The 14,648-nt window shown below is 52.0% G+C and overlaps 2 protein-coding genes across 11 annotated transcripts in view; both read right to left on the bottom strand.

The window, feature by feature from the left end:
- Positions 1-2,883: 2,883 nt before the first annotated feature.
- Positions 2,884-5,686, bottom strand: LOC101750889 (platelet glycoprotein Ib alpha chain-like). The gene is made up of 2 exons (XM_004948666.5): positions 5,557-5,686; positions 2,884-5,384 (listed from the first exon to the last, which is right to left on the bottom strand). Exons 1-2 carry the CDS (start codon positions 5,557-5,559, stop codon positions 3,243-3,245), a joined length of 2,145 nt encoding a protein of 714 aa, XP_004948723.2. The 5' UTR covers positions 5,560-5,686; the 3' UTR covers positions 2,884-3,242.
- Positions 5,687-9,547: 3,861 nt separating this feature from the next.
- The window catches only part of RANBP3 (RAN binding protein 3), a 40,798-nt gene continuing 35,697 nt past the window's right edge, over positions 9,548-14,648 (bottom strand). For 6 of the 10 annotated variants that reach the window (XM_004948660.5, XM_004948662.5, XM_418179.8 and 3 more), the window contains 6 exons: positions 14,396-14,498; positions 13,732-13,856; positions 12,986-13,106; positions 12,225-12,367; positions 11,567-11,747; positions 9,548-10,957 (listed from right to left, as the gene is read on the bottom strand). In XM_004948660.5, the coding sequence (XP_004948717.1) occupies positions 10,914-10,957; positions 11,567-11,747; positions 12,225-12,367; positions 12,986-13,106; positions 13,732-13,856; positions 14,396-14,498 (717 nt within the window). In that variant the 3' untranslated portion in view covers positions 9,548-10,913. The remainder of the gene's footprint in view (positions 10,958-11,566; positions 11,748-12,224; positions 12,368-12,985; positions 13,107-13,731; positions 13,857-14,395; positions 14,499-14,648) is intronic. The other 4 variants (XM_004948661.5, XM_015299797.4, XM_025144360.3 and 1 more) reach the window with 1 other exon arrangement.

Genomic DNA, 14,648 nt, shown 5'->3' with positions numbered 1-14,648 from the left:
GCAAAAAAGGGGAGGAAGGGAGGAAGGAAAAGGAAACAGAAAAGGAAAAGGAGGGAAGGGAAAGGAAGGGAAGGGAAGGGAAGGGAAGGGAAGGGAAGGGAAGGGAAGGGAAGGGAAGGGAAGGGAAGGGAAGGGAAGGGAAGGGAAGGGAAGGGAAGGGAAGGGAAGGGAAGGGAAGGGAAGGGAAGGGAAGGGAAGGGAAGGGAAGGGAAGGGAAGGGAAGGGAAGGGAAGGGAAGGGAAGGGAAGGGAGGGGAGGGGAGGGGAGGGGAGGGGAGGGGAGGGGAGGGGAGGGGAGGGGAGGGGAGGGGAGGGGAGGGGAGAGAGAAGAGAAGAGAAGAGAAGAGAAGAGAAGAGAAGAGAAGAGAAGAGAAGAGAAGAGAAGAGAAGAGAAGAGAAGAGAAGAGAAGAGAAGAGAAGAGAAGAGAAGAGAAGAGAAGAGAAGAGAAGAGAAGAGAAGAGAAGAGAAGAGAAGAGAAGAGAAGAGAAGAGAAGAGAAGAGAAGAGAAGAGAAGAGAAAAGAGAAGAGAAGAAGCTCACAGCTCTGTGTTCACCCATGCCCTTGTTCACCACCCCGATCCATCAGTTGCCTGTTGCAATCAGATCTGAAATGGCCCTGAAGGATCTTTTAGGTTACACACCCTGATATTCTTAGCACAGCAATAAAACTGAGCCTCCTGTAGACAATGCCCAGGAGGGGATACTTGTGGCAACCAAGATGAGAGAGCTATTACTGTCATTGGCATTTTCACCTCCTCTGTGCGTAATATTGATCTTGTAGTCTGATCTATCTCTTCATTTACCAGCTGAAATGTACTGCACAGTACTTGGATCTAGATTTGATGGTTTTACATCTTAATCTTAACGTATTTGTTGGGCTGTTCCAAATGGCTGTTGCTCCGAGCATCAGCCTGTGATGTCCCCCTCTTTGGCTCCCCAGTAAAGTCTCCAATTTTTCCAGTTCAGGTGCTGGCTAAGAAATCTATTCTGATGCATCTTTTAATACACACGAGGTTCCCAGCTGGACGGATTTAGCTGCTTCTTAACCCTGATGATCTCTTAACCCGTCTGTAGACGTTCACCTCCTTTCTCGTTTGTTGCCCATGCTGCCCATTCCCTGTTGGTCTCATTGGAGTCACTTACAAACTACCGCCACGAGCAAACAGACTCAAGTTGGGGAAAAGTGATTCCATCCATTGTCGATTGAAACAGAGTTGGATGGGGAGAAAAAGGAGCATCTCCTCCTCCCCTCCCCCCCCTCCCAGCCCCTTCCCTTCCCTTCACACCGTGGGTCCATAACTGTTCCTCTGCCGCTCTCAGTGACCTCCTCAGCAATTCCCCCCTAAACATAGGCACTGCAGCTGTCTGTATCACGAGGCCCCATCCCTTGGTGCCTATTAGCACAGCTTTCAGCAGCTGACGAGGGACCACGGCACTCGTGAGGATGGCAGCGGTTCCCTCCTCTCTGACCTTTCCCTGAGCACTCGGGTGGGCAGTGAGGACAGAGGGAGGGCAGCTGCCCCACACCGGCCCAGCTGTCCCCATCAAAGCATCCCTGGGGGTTACGCTGAGGGGGGGCTGCAGCATGCAGTGCTGTGCACTGACCGTGCATTGCCACCCATCACTGCTGAAACCACAGCGCTGCTGTCCCCAGGGACTCTCTTTGTTCCCATGCATTACACGTGAAAGGATTCTGTTGAGGTATTGCACGTGGTGCCCTGGTGTGGGGAAGGAAAGGTGAGCTTGGTTGACCCAACGCAGCGCTCGGGGCCATTTGGGGCACATTTGGTGATGCTGAGGATGAGGGCTGGTGGCCATGGGGTCCCATTGCATCTCCTCTGCATCTGTTCGACCCTGTTGAACAGAGATTTTTCTTGGCCCCTTCCTTGGAGTACACAAAGTAGTGGATTGCACTGGAGCAACTCTTGAACAAAGTTAACACTCTAGGGGATGTGTGGCATGGATGGAAAGGAATGGGGCTTTTCCTTGTTTCAGAGACAGAGACCAGAGCCAGAGACATTGTCGGCGTGACATGGCTTTCACTGGGAAGAAAATAAGCACTGCTGCATGTGGGCCCTTCTCAGGGCAGTGAAAGACCTCCAATTACACCATCTTGCGGTGGTCTGCAATGATGGCCAAGTCCACAACCTGAGAACAGCCCCTCCTCATAATTCCCCCTGGGTTTTCCCTACTCCCCAGACAGATGCATCCCCTCCCGAGTTTCACTACAGCACGACCTCCCCTCCCAGCCAGGCTCTTCTCCTGGAGCCAAGAAGAGCATTTTACAACTGGGCTCCATCACCATCAAATTGCAACCTTTGCTGTGTGCACCTCATAAGAAAGGATCTAACTGAGCAGATCCTGTCCTTTGTCCAGAGAGGCAAAAAAAAAAGAGCTCTCAGCACTTTGAAATGGCCTTAAAATGCCTGGAAACAGTGAGGAATGCCACCAAGGCACGGAGGCAGGATGAGGGACCTGCAAAGAAGTCACTCTGTGCTGCATTTTAGGAGACCTCAAAATGGTTCCAGGAAAATCCCAAGTTCCAAATGGTTCCAAAAAGTCCAGTGGTCCCACATTGCAAATCCCAATGGCTCCAAAACATCCCAAGAGACGTGGAGAAAATGTGTAGCTCTTCACCGGGTTCTGTGTGGCTGCAATGGGGTCTCCCCGAGGATCAAATATTTGGGGCAAAAGCCAAAGCTGACGTTGTGCTTCCTATCTAAAACCCTCCAGCTCTTCTTCTTCTCTGTGCCAGGAAGCTGCATATGAGAGGACGTTTCCTCTGTTCTCTGTAGTTCCAAGTACTGAAAACGAATTTGCCATTTGCTGTACTCTGACAGCACTACTGAAAGTTGAGTGAAATGAAATTAACCAATGTATGGAATTTGGGCAAAGAGAACATTTATTCTGCGGTGAATAACCCGACTCTGAGCTGAAAGCATGGTGCACCTCTGTGTGTTATTTGAGCAGAAGCAGTCACACGTACTGGACAAAGCCAGCTCAGCTTTCCCACACTGACCCCAAATTCTGGCATTTCAGCCCCAAGCTCTGGTTTAGGACAACCCCCAGCCCCACCAAGCAGCCCAGAAATCATTTCAGATCTAGCAAGCACAATGAGTGTGAGCTAAGGAAAGGAGCTGCATGCCTTCCCTTTCTGCAGTGAGCAGACCTTCCTATCGTGCAGCAGGGAGATGTGAGCCAGAGCCGCCACCCCCATCCTTCCCTCTGAAGGTAAAGGAGTGTTTACAAAGTGTTGGCAGCGTATTTCACCCTGACAGCACTGATGGCGCTGACCCCCCTGTCCGGGCTGTAAGCAGAAGGGCTCCGCAGAGAGCTGAGCTCTGTGGCCGTCAGCTCCACGGGGAAAGGATTGGATGAAGCATTCCGAGGGCTGTGGTGGATCCACAGCTCCTTCGTGGTGCAGAAGGACTTTGCAGGGGGGCCGCGCTGCACCCCCAGGTCTTTAATTGTGCAGTAAGTGTGGGATGTGGCAACTTCAGGGCACAGCTCTACTTCCTTGGTGGTACAGAATGTGGAGCGTTGGCGGGGGCTTCGGAAGATGCTGAGATGTGTGGTATGACTTCCTGTTGAATTCTCCCACCTCATCAGTGGATGCTGCACCTCTTGGGTCTGCAGTGAGTCATGTTGTCTCATCAGACACATCCACACCAGGCAGCAAGCCAAAGGCAGCACAGATAGGAGCAGCAGAGCCAAGCAAGCCAGGTAGAGAAACCAGCGCAGGAGGCAGCAGTGGTTCAGCACCCAGTGCTTCCAGGGCAGACCCTTCACACCCGTCTGTGAGTGCAGCACGGATGGAGTCTGTGCTGGAGTGGAGCACGGGCAGAGCAGGGGAGGACGGAGCGGAGGAGATGGGTGGGGGAAGGGTGTGGTGTCCAGGGGAGCAGACAACGTAGGGGTGTGAATGGAAAGCGTGGTGTTGGGGACCACCAGTGTGGGTGACATCAGAGCAGAAGGTGAAGATGTGGCGACTGAAGTGCTCTCTGGGTTGGTGGGGGAAGGCAGCACGGAGGGACCGACGGAGAAGGCTCTGATGGGCACTGTGAGAGGGCTGCTGGCAGTGAGGGTGGTGAGGGGGCTCTGAGGATGGCTGTCGGTGCTGGGAGCAGCTGGCAGAGAGATGGTGGGGGTGTGCGGGGTGCTGCGGGGAGCGGTGTGAAAAGTGGCAGTGCTGGGGGGCTGCGAGGGCTGCACAGTGCTGGGGGGGGTGGTGGTGGAACTGGTGGATGCAGGAGGGGCGGTGCTGGGAGCCACGGTGCTTGGAGGGGTGGTAAGGAAAGTGGTTGGGGCAAGGCTGGGGCCAGCAGGGGTGGTGAGGAGAGGACTGACGGTTGTGAGAGGAGGCTGAGTAGGAGTATGTGGGGCGGTGGTGGGCTCTTCGGAGCTGGGTGGATACACCGGGGACAAGGAGGCCACGAGAGGGTGTGTGGGGGTCGATTCCTCATCATTGTACTCATACTCTTCCTCTTCTTCTGCATCCCCCACGTGGCCGCAGTTGGGCTTGAAGCGGATGATGGGCTTCTGCAGGTGCTCGGAGGGGCTCTGGCACAGCACCTTCTCCGGGGCCACCTCCACCTTCGTCTTCCCCAGGCCGCGCTCGGGCTCATAGACGCTCCCCTCATTCCTCAGGATCCACGAGCGCAGGTAGACCAGGTCGCAGTCGCAGTGCCAGGGGTTCTCGGTGAGGAAGACGTAGGCGAAGAGGTGCCCCTCGGGGAAGAAGCCGGAGGGCAGGGCGCGGAGCCGGTTCCCCGACAGCCACAGCGTCTCCAGCGTCACCAGGTCCTGCAGCAGCCCTCTGGGCAGCTCCTCCAAGGCATTGTCCGACAGATCCAAGTCCTTCAGCGCTCGCAGCCCCATGAAGACGTCCTCAGGGAGTGTCCGCAGCGCGTTGCCCCGCAGGTCCAGGTCCTGCAGCTGCAGAACGGCACGGAAGGCCGTGGGAGCCAGAGCCTGCAGCTTGTTGTGAGCCAGGGCCAGGCGGGTGAGCGCGGGCAGGCCCTGCAGGGCGGGCAGAGCCTCCAGCGCGTTGTGGGACAGCAGCAGCTCCTTCAGGCTGGGCAGCGCGGCCTCAGTGAGCACAGCCTGCAGGCCGTTGTCAGACAGGTCGAGGTCCTGCAGGGCGGCCAGCTTCTGGAAGGCGGCCGTGGAGACGGACAGCAGGCGGTTGGCATTGAGCAGCAGGATGCCCGTGTTCTCGGGCAGGCCGGCGGGCACCGCGCTGAGATCCCGCCCGGTGCAGTTCACCTCCACGATGTCCTTCACCTTGTTCATCTCCCACGGGCAGGGCGGCGGCGGCTCTGCGGGGACGGCTGCGGGCTGCAGGGCTGCGAGGATCAGCGGGAGCAGAGCGGGAAACCGCACGGCCTGCGGGGAGAGCCCAGCTGTGTGTGGCTGTGGGTGCAGCCCCGGCCTTGTGGGCGTCCCAAGCACCCGGACTCAGCACCCAGACCCCAAGCACTCTGACCCTGAGAAGTGGACCCGAGCACCCAGACCCCGAGCACCCAGACCCCAAAGGCCACCACTCCCCTGCGCTCACCATGACCCCTCAGTATCTGCTCTCCTGCTGCTTTGCCTCCCTTCTGGCAGCACAGGCTGGACAGGCCCTGTATCAGCACCCGCAGCTGCTGGGAGGGAAGCTGTGGTTTTTGGAGAAGCCAAGCTCATCTGCTGTGCTTCAGCACCACCTCCCGCTTTAATTGTGCTGCCACGTCACGGCTCCTTGCAAGAGTCTCCATCCAAGTGCAGAGCAGCTCCATCATTTTTGCTTCTGCCCCATAAAGGGGTGAGGGTTGCACACAGGAGCAGCCCATGCATCGCACCCCAGCGGCTGCGTCACATCCAACCCTGGCACAAGTGTCCCTTGCACAGAGATGCGCCCCTTCCCCTGCCTCAAGGCAGCTCCTTTGCAGCTCTCCGTGGGTTTCAGCCCTCCCCACCTGGGGACGGCAGCCTGGTTGGTGTGCCGGGCAGAGCTGGATTCTGCGCATGACCTCAGCTGGTCGGTGGTGTCAAAGAGAGCTCCTTTCTTTCTGGCTTCCCAGGAGAGAAGGGGATGGCTCTGCTGGACTGCAGGGCAGCTTTAACACTGCTGGGAGAAGCCACGGCACAGAGCGGGCAAGGAGATGAGAGGCAGAGGAAGGAGCTGGGTTTTGCAGCTCTTCCTGCTTGCAGTTCCTACAGCCAAGCTGTCTCTGCCTGCCGGGCCCATAGGTCACCACAGAGCACTTCAGGGGTCGGGACATGGGCTCCCACAGAAGCTCCAAGGGCAGCTGCTGGCTACAATGGTTTTGCATTGGTTCTCCATTCTGTGGACTCGGGGCTCTCCCCAACAGGCCCACATCCTTTCTGTGCTGGGTTTTGGAGGGGAGCACAGCTGGAATCCCACACAGTGGGGCAGAGGGGATTCCCCCAAGTTGCTAACTGCATTTCCTTTCTCAAACCCTCACCCACCCCCAGCTTAGGCAGTACAGCGCATATTTTGGATGCTTTCTCTTGGTGGGACCTAGAAGCACCTTTTCCACCCTTGCAGCTTCCCAGACAATGACAAATGAGAATTCCCCCCCAAGGGCCCCTGTTACCACCCCGGACCCCCCTCAGCCCCTCAAGAACCCCCTCAGACCCCACAGACCCCTCCCTACCCTTTAACATCTCCATCAATGACAGATGATGGCATCGAGGGCACCCTCAGCAACTGTGCAGATGACGCCAAGCTGAGCCGTGCAGTCGATGCGTTGGAAGGAAGGGAAGCCATCCAGAGGGACCTGGGCAGGCTGGAGAAGTGGGCCCATAAGAACCTAATGAGGTTCAACAAGGCCAAGTGCAGGGTGCTGCAATTGGGTCAGGGCAATCCCAGGTGTTTATACAGACTGGGGGAAGATGTCCTTGAGAGCAGCCCTGCGGAGAAGGACTTGGGGGTCCTGGTGGATGAGAAGCTGGACATGAGCCAGCAGTGTGCACTGGCAGTCCAAAAGGCAAACTGTGTTCCGGGCTGCATTAAAACAGGGGTGACCAGCAGGGAGAGGGAGGTGATTGTGCCCTTCTACTCAGCTCTTGTGAGGCCCCATCTGGAGTACTGCGTCCAGGCCTGGGGCCCCCAGTACAGGAAGGACGTGGAGCTCCTGGAGTGGGTCCAGAGGAGGGCCACTAAGATGATCAGAGGGCTGGAGCACCTCTCCTATGAGGAAAGGTTGAGGGAACTGGGATTGTTTAGCTTGGAGTAGAGAAGGCTGTGGGGAGACCTCATTGCGGCCTTCCAGTACTTGAAGGGAGCGTATAAACAGGAGAGGGAATGCCTGTTTATGGGGGTGGATAGTGATAGGATAAGGGGGAATGGTTTTAAATGAAGACGGGAGGTTTAGGTTGGATATGAGGAGGAAGTTTTTCACCCAGGGGGTGGTGACGCACTGAACAGGTTGCCCAAGGAGGCTGTGGGTGCCCCATCCCTGCAGGCATTCAAGGCCAGGCTGGATGTGGCTCTGGGCAGCCTGGGCTGCTGGTTGGTGACCATCACATAGCAGGGGTTGGAACGGGATGAGCATTGTGGGCCTTTTCAACCCGGGCCGTCCTATGATTGCACCCAGAGCCTCCCTAGCAGCTCACAGAGCCCCACAGCTCCGACAGCACCCTGTATCCACAGACCCCCCCATATTTCTTCCCTAGGACCCCATTATCCCCCTCCAGGAGCTCACAGACCCCCCACAGTCCTTGAAAGGCCCCTGTAATCCTTCCAGGGCCCCCAGAGCCCACCTGGGGCCCCTCCTGATCCCCATCTCCCCTCACAGCACATACAATCATGTGGTGCTGGAGAGCAGCACATAACAGGAGGTGGTGTAGGGCACAGATGTGAGGACATGGGGAGTATTGGGGACATGGGGGTACAGGGACATAGGGGAACATTGAGGGCAATGTGGGGACACAGCCTGCAGGATTGGAACACTGCACAGGAGAAGGCAATGTGTGAAGAGATGCTGGGACTTGGCAGGCATGGGGCCATGGGAGGATCTGGGATCTGGATTGGGGTAAAAATGGGGGATGTGGGGGAGCACTGGAGTGCATTTATTGATTTCTTCCTTCAAGAGGATGGGGGCCCCTGTGGCCCAAAGGTGGGGCCCTAAAACCCTACATGACCCATTACTCAAAATGACCCCATATAACCCTGTGTGACCCTCAACCCCACATGACCCTATGACCTCTGACTCCACCTGACCCAGTAACTCCATGACCCCTGCCCCCATGCTACCCCAGCCATATAATGCCATGTGAACCCACAACACCATGAACCTATACGACCACATAACCCTACAACTCTGTGACCCTGCATGATGCCCATGTGACCCAGACCCCTAAGTCCTGATCTCATGTAGCCATATGACCAGCTGCACATGGGATAAAGCAACCTCTCCTAGGAGTAGGTCTGCCCCACTGCACCCCACAGCTGCCCCAAAGAAGCCAGGGGGTGGGCATCATGGGGTCAGCACTATGGAGAAGGGGCTATAGGGGCAGTTACAAGGGACTTCTGGGGCAGCTATGGAGCATGTGTACCCAGTAATGGCAGCTGTCATGTCACAGGCACTTGGAGGGAACTGCTGAGTTATGGGGCAGTTAAAGGACATGGACAGGAGGATTATAGGGGCACTATGGGACAGAGATATGGCAGACCCACACCTGCAGCTGGTAGGGGAACTGCTGCTGACCAGAGGATGTAGGAAGTGAAGCGGCTGCTACAGGGTGGCTCTGGAGCTGCTATGGGGCAGACCCACACCTAGAAGGAGCTGATATTCCCCACCCAGTGCTGGTGGTGAAACTGCCACTGACCATAGGACCCCTAAAGTCCCCCTACCCATGTTGCCCCCTCCCCCAATCCTGTATAACCACACCATGATGCAGCTGGGAATCTGCTCCTTCCACACCCAAGTTCCACCTGTACCCAACATATTCCCTTCTCCAGCTCAGCCCTGCACTCCTGGCAGCTGTGTTCTGCAGGCCCTGAGGGGTGCTAGGTGTTCTGGCATGAGGGTATAGGGTCTCAGAGGGAGGGTGGAAGGTACAGACCCCCAGCAGCTGTATAGGATGGGGGGGGGGGCAATATGGGTGCTGGGGACTATTGGAGGGGGGGGTCCCACAATCAGCAGCAGTTTTACCACAAGCTCCATGTGGGGGAACATCATCCCAACCAAGTGCAGCTGTGCCCCCATAGCACCCCTATAACCCTCCCTTTGGTGTCCTTTAACTGCTCCATAACGCCTTCTGAGACCAAAGAACAAGGGGGAAAGCAGCACGCAGTGAGAAGTCAGTTTAATAGCATCTTGCATGACCAACATGGGTGATGGCAATGAGCATTGCCAAGACAGGGACTGCAGAGACATATGGCCCATCCTCAAATCTGTAATGTGTTTGTAGAAAGGAAAGCAACCATTTCAACCATTTCCTACACTCCAGGGAGAAGAACGGCCACCCAACTGTCACCCCACAGTGAGGAAGCACTGCAACCACGTGCGAGTTTCACCTACAGCAGGAGCACCTCGGAATTACACACAGGGAAACACATTCTGGCTTTTATTGGGGTGGAACAGAACACAACATCCTTCAGCCCAAACTGCTCAAAGCCGGCAATGTCACCTTATTCTTCATGCTGCAAGACTTCAGGAAACAGGAGGGGGCAGGAGGGGTTAAAAGTTAATTTTCTATTAAGGCTGTTAATTCAGCAAGATCATTAAAAACGTACTTGGCTCGAAGCAGGAATAGTTGCGTTGACCTCAGTCAGATGGTTCACACGTAGTTCAGTCAGGCAAGTGCTTCCATGGCTTGTTGAATCAAGCCATTCAATGAGAGCTGCTTTGTAATGGGTTCATCTTAATGGCTGAGCAAGCTCATCACATGAGCCTCGTTGGTTCTCCAGAGGGCTAAATGCTGTTTGCTCATCCACCTTTCTGCAGGTGCCACCTGTATGCCTCCCTATGCTTCGTTGCAGCCACAGAAACAGAGAATTTGCTAAGAAAAACCTGTATGCAACATCTATGATATAGAGTGGCTTAGCTCTCCCTTAAATATTAACAGAAAAGAACAGTACAAAACAATGGTTTCACGTTCTCAACACACAAGAGCATCTTATTGAAAAAACTAAAATAAAATATAAACGTTATCACCACAATATAAACCCCCCAAATAATGATGAAATGGGAAGAAAGAAGAGTTAGCAAAACGTCCCTTGGACTTCAGAGTCTCTTATTAACAACGTTTAAAAAAAAAAAGAAAAGCTTCTCTGGTGAATCCCAAAGCGATGTCTCTCTCTGTTTACGGTGCAGGGAACAGCACTGCCCACCACCTACCTCAGGATTCAGCATACAACCTCAGCTGCCCCATCTGCTGTCCCAAAGGAGCACGAAGCCAGGAGGGCAGTCCATGGGTGCAGGGATGTGGTCTCCCTGGGGGTGGCAGAGACTCTAACGGGAGAAACTGGGGTTAAAAAAAAGCCAAATTCCTGTTGGAACCATGTCAGAAAGTTCCATCTCGGAGGCCTGCAAAACATGAACTACTGAAGAAACAGTCACAAGGTCCCAATGAAAAGCCGTGACAAGCTGTAATGTGCCATCTCAATTACAAGGAAGAGGGGAAGTGTTTGGTTTTGTTTGTGTTTTTTTTTTTTGGCTCATCAATATGATGAGCTTTCTCACGTCCCAAACCACATTCAGGTAGTTTCCAAGTCTGCTGTTTTGTGTGTGTGTGGAATCTACTGATCCAGACCAAGAAACCAAACCAACAGAACGGGGATGCACAGTTCTTAAGTCCTGGAGCCTTCAACACTGCCTGAAACAAGAGCTGGCCTGGGGGGTCCAGAGAGACGCCTGCAAGATGATGTTCGTAGCAGCCTTGCAAGCAGGGGGCTCACGTCTGCTATGTGCTGCCGGCGTTCTGCCCGTCACGCTCATCGCTGGGACCTGAAACAGACAGGAGCTGTGTCACACACTCTGTCTCTTGACTCAAACTAAGACCCCACTGGAGACGCCTACGATGTCTCAGCATTGGCATTTCACTGACAGATGAGAATGCTGGTTTCCCTCCCCTCAGTTCACATTTCTTCTGCTGATTAAGTTCCACCCACTGCAGAACTTTATGCTCTTGACCAATCCGGCTCTGGGATCCCAGCAGCACCCAGATCCCACAAGCTCCATTTCCAGCCTCTCCAAGTCCACACACCGCTTTTTTTCTCCCCCCCCCTTTATATGCAGTCCTGCTTTACAGTTGTTTCTCCTGCAGTGAACCAGGATGGAGTTCTGATCTTGGAGGGGAAAAAAAAAAGGGATGTACTGAGCCATAGAAAGACAAAGTACAGATGGCCCAAAGTCAGGAGAAAGAAGCCTTCCCTCAAACTGCTAAGCAGTGCTTCATTAAACTACAGCCTCCTTGCATACAATGGAAACAGTTATACTCTTCCCACTCCTTTTGGGAACCTCCTGCTTTGCTGACAGCATTTGACTCAGCAATCAGTGCAGCAGTCAGTACTGGTGTTTGCTTTTGGTTGTTAATGGCATCTCTCTCTCGCTTACCACTTCCCACTGATCCTGAAGGTGCAAGGACATCATCATCACTGTCCTCCTCATTTGATTGTGTTACTTCTGGCTCTGGTGCCACATTCTTGACCTCTTGCTCTTGTTCCACTCTGCTCCGTAACGCCAAGATCCGGTGGTGCAGCGCAGCATACAGCTGCCCTGTGTCCTTAGAGCTCGCCTAAGGTTTTCGATATTCAGCAACAAGAAAAGAGGTGCAAGGAATTACAACAGAATAAAACATTTAATGCACCACAGTAAAGCCTACTTCTCAGTTCTGTCACACAGCTTTCTCATATTTTCTTCTTTTGCTCTCCAAAGCTTATGGTCACTGTATAGCTTCAAAAAGAGTGATTTTAGGGCTGTCAGACAAAGTATTCTGTGAACACCATTACCTATCCGAAAGAACTTCCTTCTGAATAGGATGAAACTCAGTTTTCACCACATCAGTGAATTGCTCACCATAACTGCTACCACCATCACCCCAAATTAGCTTTAATTCAGTGAGATGGTTACCTTATTTCATAACATATTGCTCCCACACAGCCCAACCTGTCACATCTATCACCTCTGCATCTGCAAAACTGTTACTTCAACTGCAACATAGGCAGTGCCTATCGAGTGGGGATACCGTGGTGTAAATGACAACTGTACTCACTGATATAAGAAAGACTTTAACCCCCTGGTCCTCTGTATCCATGGCAGTGATCCGGATGCTCTTCTCACTGGCTTTGTCAATCTGCATCTGAGCCCAGAGCTTGGTGTTTAGGATTAACCTGAGGCTCCCCTGAGTCCTCATCACTAAAGGAAACACATGAGATGGGTTAGGTGGAAAAAGACAACTGGGAGTTCAGCACTGACAAGATGGCTTATTTTTTAATGGAGTGGGGCTGTGGCAGAACACTGAAGTCTCACATGAAGAATATCAAGGGAATCTCATTGTGACTGCAGATATGAATTGAAGATTACTGGGCTAAGTATGCCCTCAATCTCCTACATGAATACATCAAAGTTCAGTGGTCAGATCTGAGCTGATGATCTCAGGCTAGTGCACATTCCTACCAGTCCAAACCATCGTGCACCACTCAGGAAGACCCACAGACACCTGGTCCTGAAGAGCAGAAAGCTCACATATGAAGATTACCATGAATTTCTAGTCAAATATTTTGGTTGGTAAGTAGAGCTCACATTTAGGGGAAAAAAAGCAAGCAGAACACATTTCTTACACAGTAGGAAGATAGGAAGATATTTTCATATATTCTCTTTGGACTAAATGGTCATTAGGCAAGAGAAAAGGTCCAAACTTCACTTGAGCTGGACTTCACACTAAAACAAAGTGGATGCTACTGTGTATCATGGAAGCATTCTATGAAACAATACAGCTGTCACCCAGTAACTTGTTGCCCTGGTTTCTCTTACCCAGTCGAGACTGTAACGTCCCATCATCCGTTGAAGCCATGTCATTGAGTCTCAGAAGCCCTCGACCTCTTTCCACCCAAGACTGAGAGTTTTTATCAAATACAAACAGCTTGCACTGAATCTGTAACAGAAAACACCCATGTGGCACAGTGGTTGACTGAAGCAGTTTTGTATTTCATTGTATTCAGACATCTAGTTGGTCAAAACCAATCTAATTTCATACTGGGACTCTGAACTGCTTGCAGACATGGCATCATGTCTTTCACAATAGATCCCTCAAATTGTGCTAATATGGTGAGGTTTTTATGAAGGTAGATATTCTTAAAATAATGCCTGCATTCAAAATCAAAAAGCAAGAATGATGTTCAGATAGGGTGCAAGCTTCCACAGCTCCCTTCTTCTTGCCCTGATCCTGTCTTGCTATTATTATATATTATAGCTTGCTTGGTCTGAGAAAACAGATGTTATGATTGCTTTGTACAAGAATATGAGTTGAACTGACATGCAGAAAGCATGCTTAAGATTCGCCAGGATTGTCCAAATGCTGAGATTCATTTGAAAAGAGGAAAGCAAGAAAGAACTGAGTAAGGATCCAATGATAAATATCACAAATCAGCACTGTAACATCTGAAAGCACATTAGAGATGGAGAAGGTGGCTGAGTAGTTGGGAATGGGGTGGTGTGCATTCCCTGGAAGCTCACAGTCATCCCCACAAGCTCAGAGATCCTCTGCATTAGTTTCTTACCTGTAGAACATTACTTTCTGCTTCTTCCCCAGTAATCACTTCCACCTTCGCTAACAAACACTTCCTTGCTGTTGCTTTTGTATAGGCTGCAGCAGACTCAGCCAGGGACTCTGAAATATTATTAGCTGAACAACATTTTGAAAGTTTATTTTGAGAACAATACATTATACAGTGCTTCTAAGGGTCTCACAGGTACACCCAAATTCAGAGAAAATCACAGAGGATGGCAAGAGAACTGCAAGGAGCCCCAGAAGTCTGAAATCCAGCAAACAGTTCTCAGTTCCAACACCACATTTGGTGCACCTACACAACGCAACACGCATCTGACTCAAGTGTTCAATTAGCAGAACTACAATAGGGTTTTGTTAAAAATAGTTTGCCACACTTCTTCACTGTGTAGAGCCAAAGTATCTGCTCTGCTCATGCTTGCTGCTTTCATTGCTGAATACAAACACATTGCAGCAGAAAACCCACACAGCATAGCCTGTATAGGTTACATATTAAAGACAAATACAAGACAATCTATAGCATCCAATATGTCAACCCCACCCCAAAAGGCTCTATCTTTGGTTAGACTGAACAGTAAAAGCAACATTTACTTTTTTTAAACAAATAGGATACTGAGGCTTAACTACCATTCCTAAAACATTGCTTTGGTTTTTACCTTTCTCTGGTGTGGCTTCCTGAGAAGATGATTCAGACCCAGACTCCGTAGCAGCATTCTCCTTATTACTCTCTGTGCTGCCTTCATTTGATTTTGGTGGACTCTATCACAAAAAAAGAAAATGAGATAAACAGAAAAGGAAAGCATACACTGATTTTAGCTTCGCAGAACAAAACTAGCGATGATTTACCAACAGATGACACTACTGTTTATAAACCACATACAAGAAGAACCCCAATGACATTGCTTTCAT

Source organism: Gallus gallus, chromosome 28, assembly GCF_016699485.2.
Source record: "Gallus gallus isolate bGalGal1 chromosome 28, bGalGal1.mat.broiler.GRCg7b, whole genome shotgun sequence".
NCBI lineage: Eukaryota > Metazoa > Chordata > Aves > Galliformes > Phasianidae > Gallus > Gallus gallus.
Note: the sequence above shows the minus strand (reverse complement) of the source record. Positions and strands in the feature narration are given on the sequence as shown.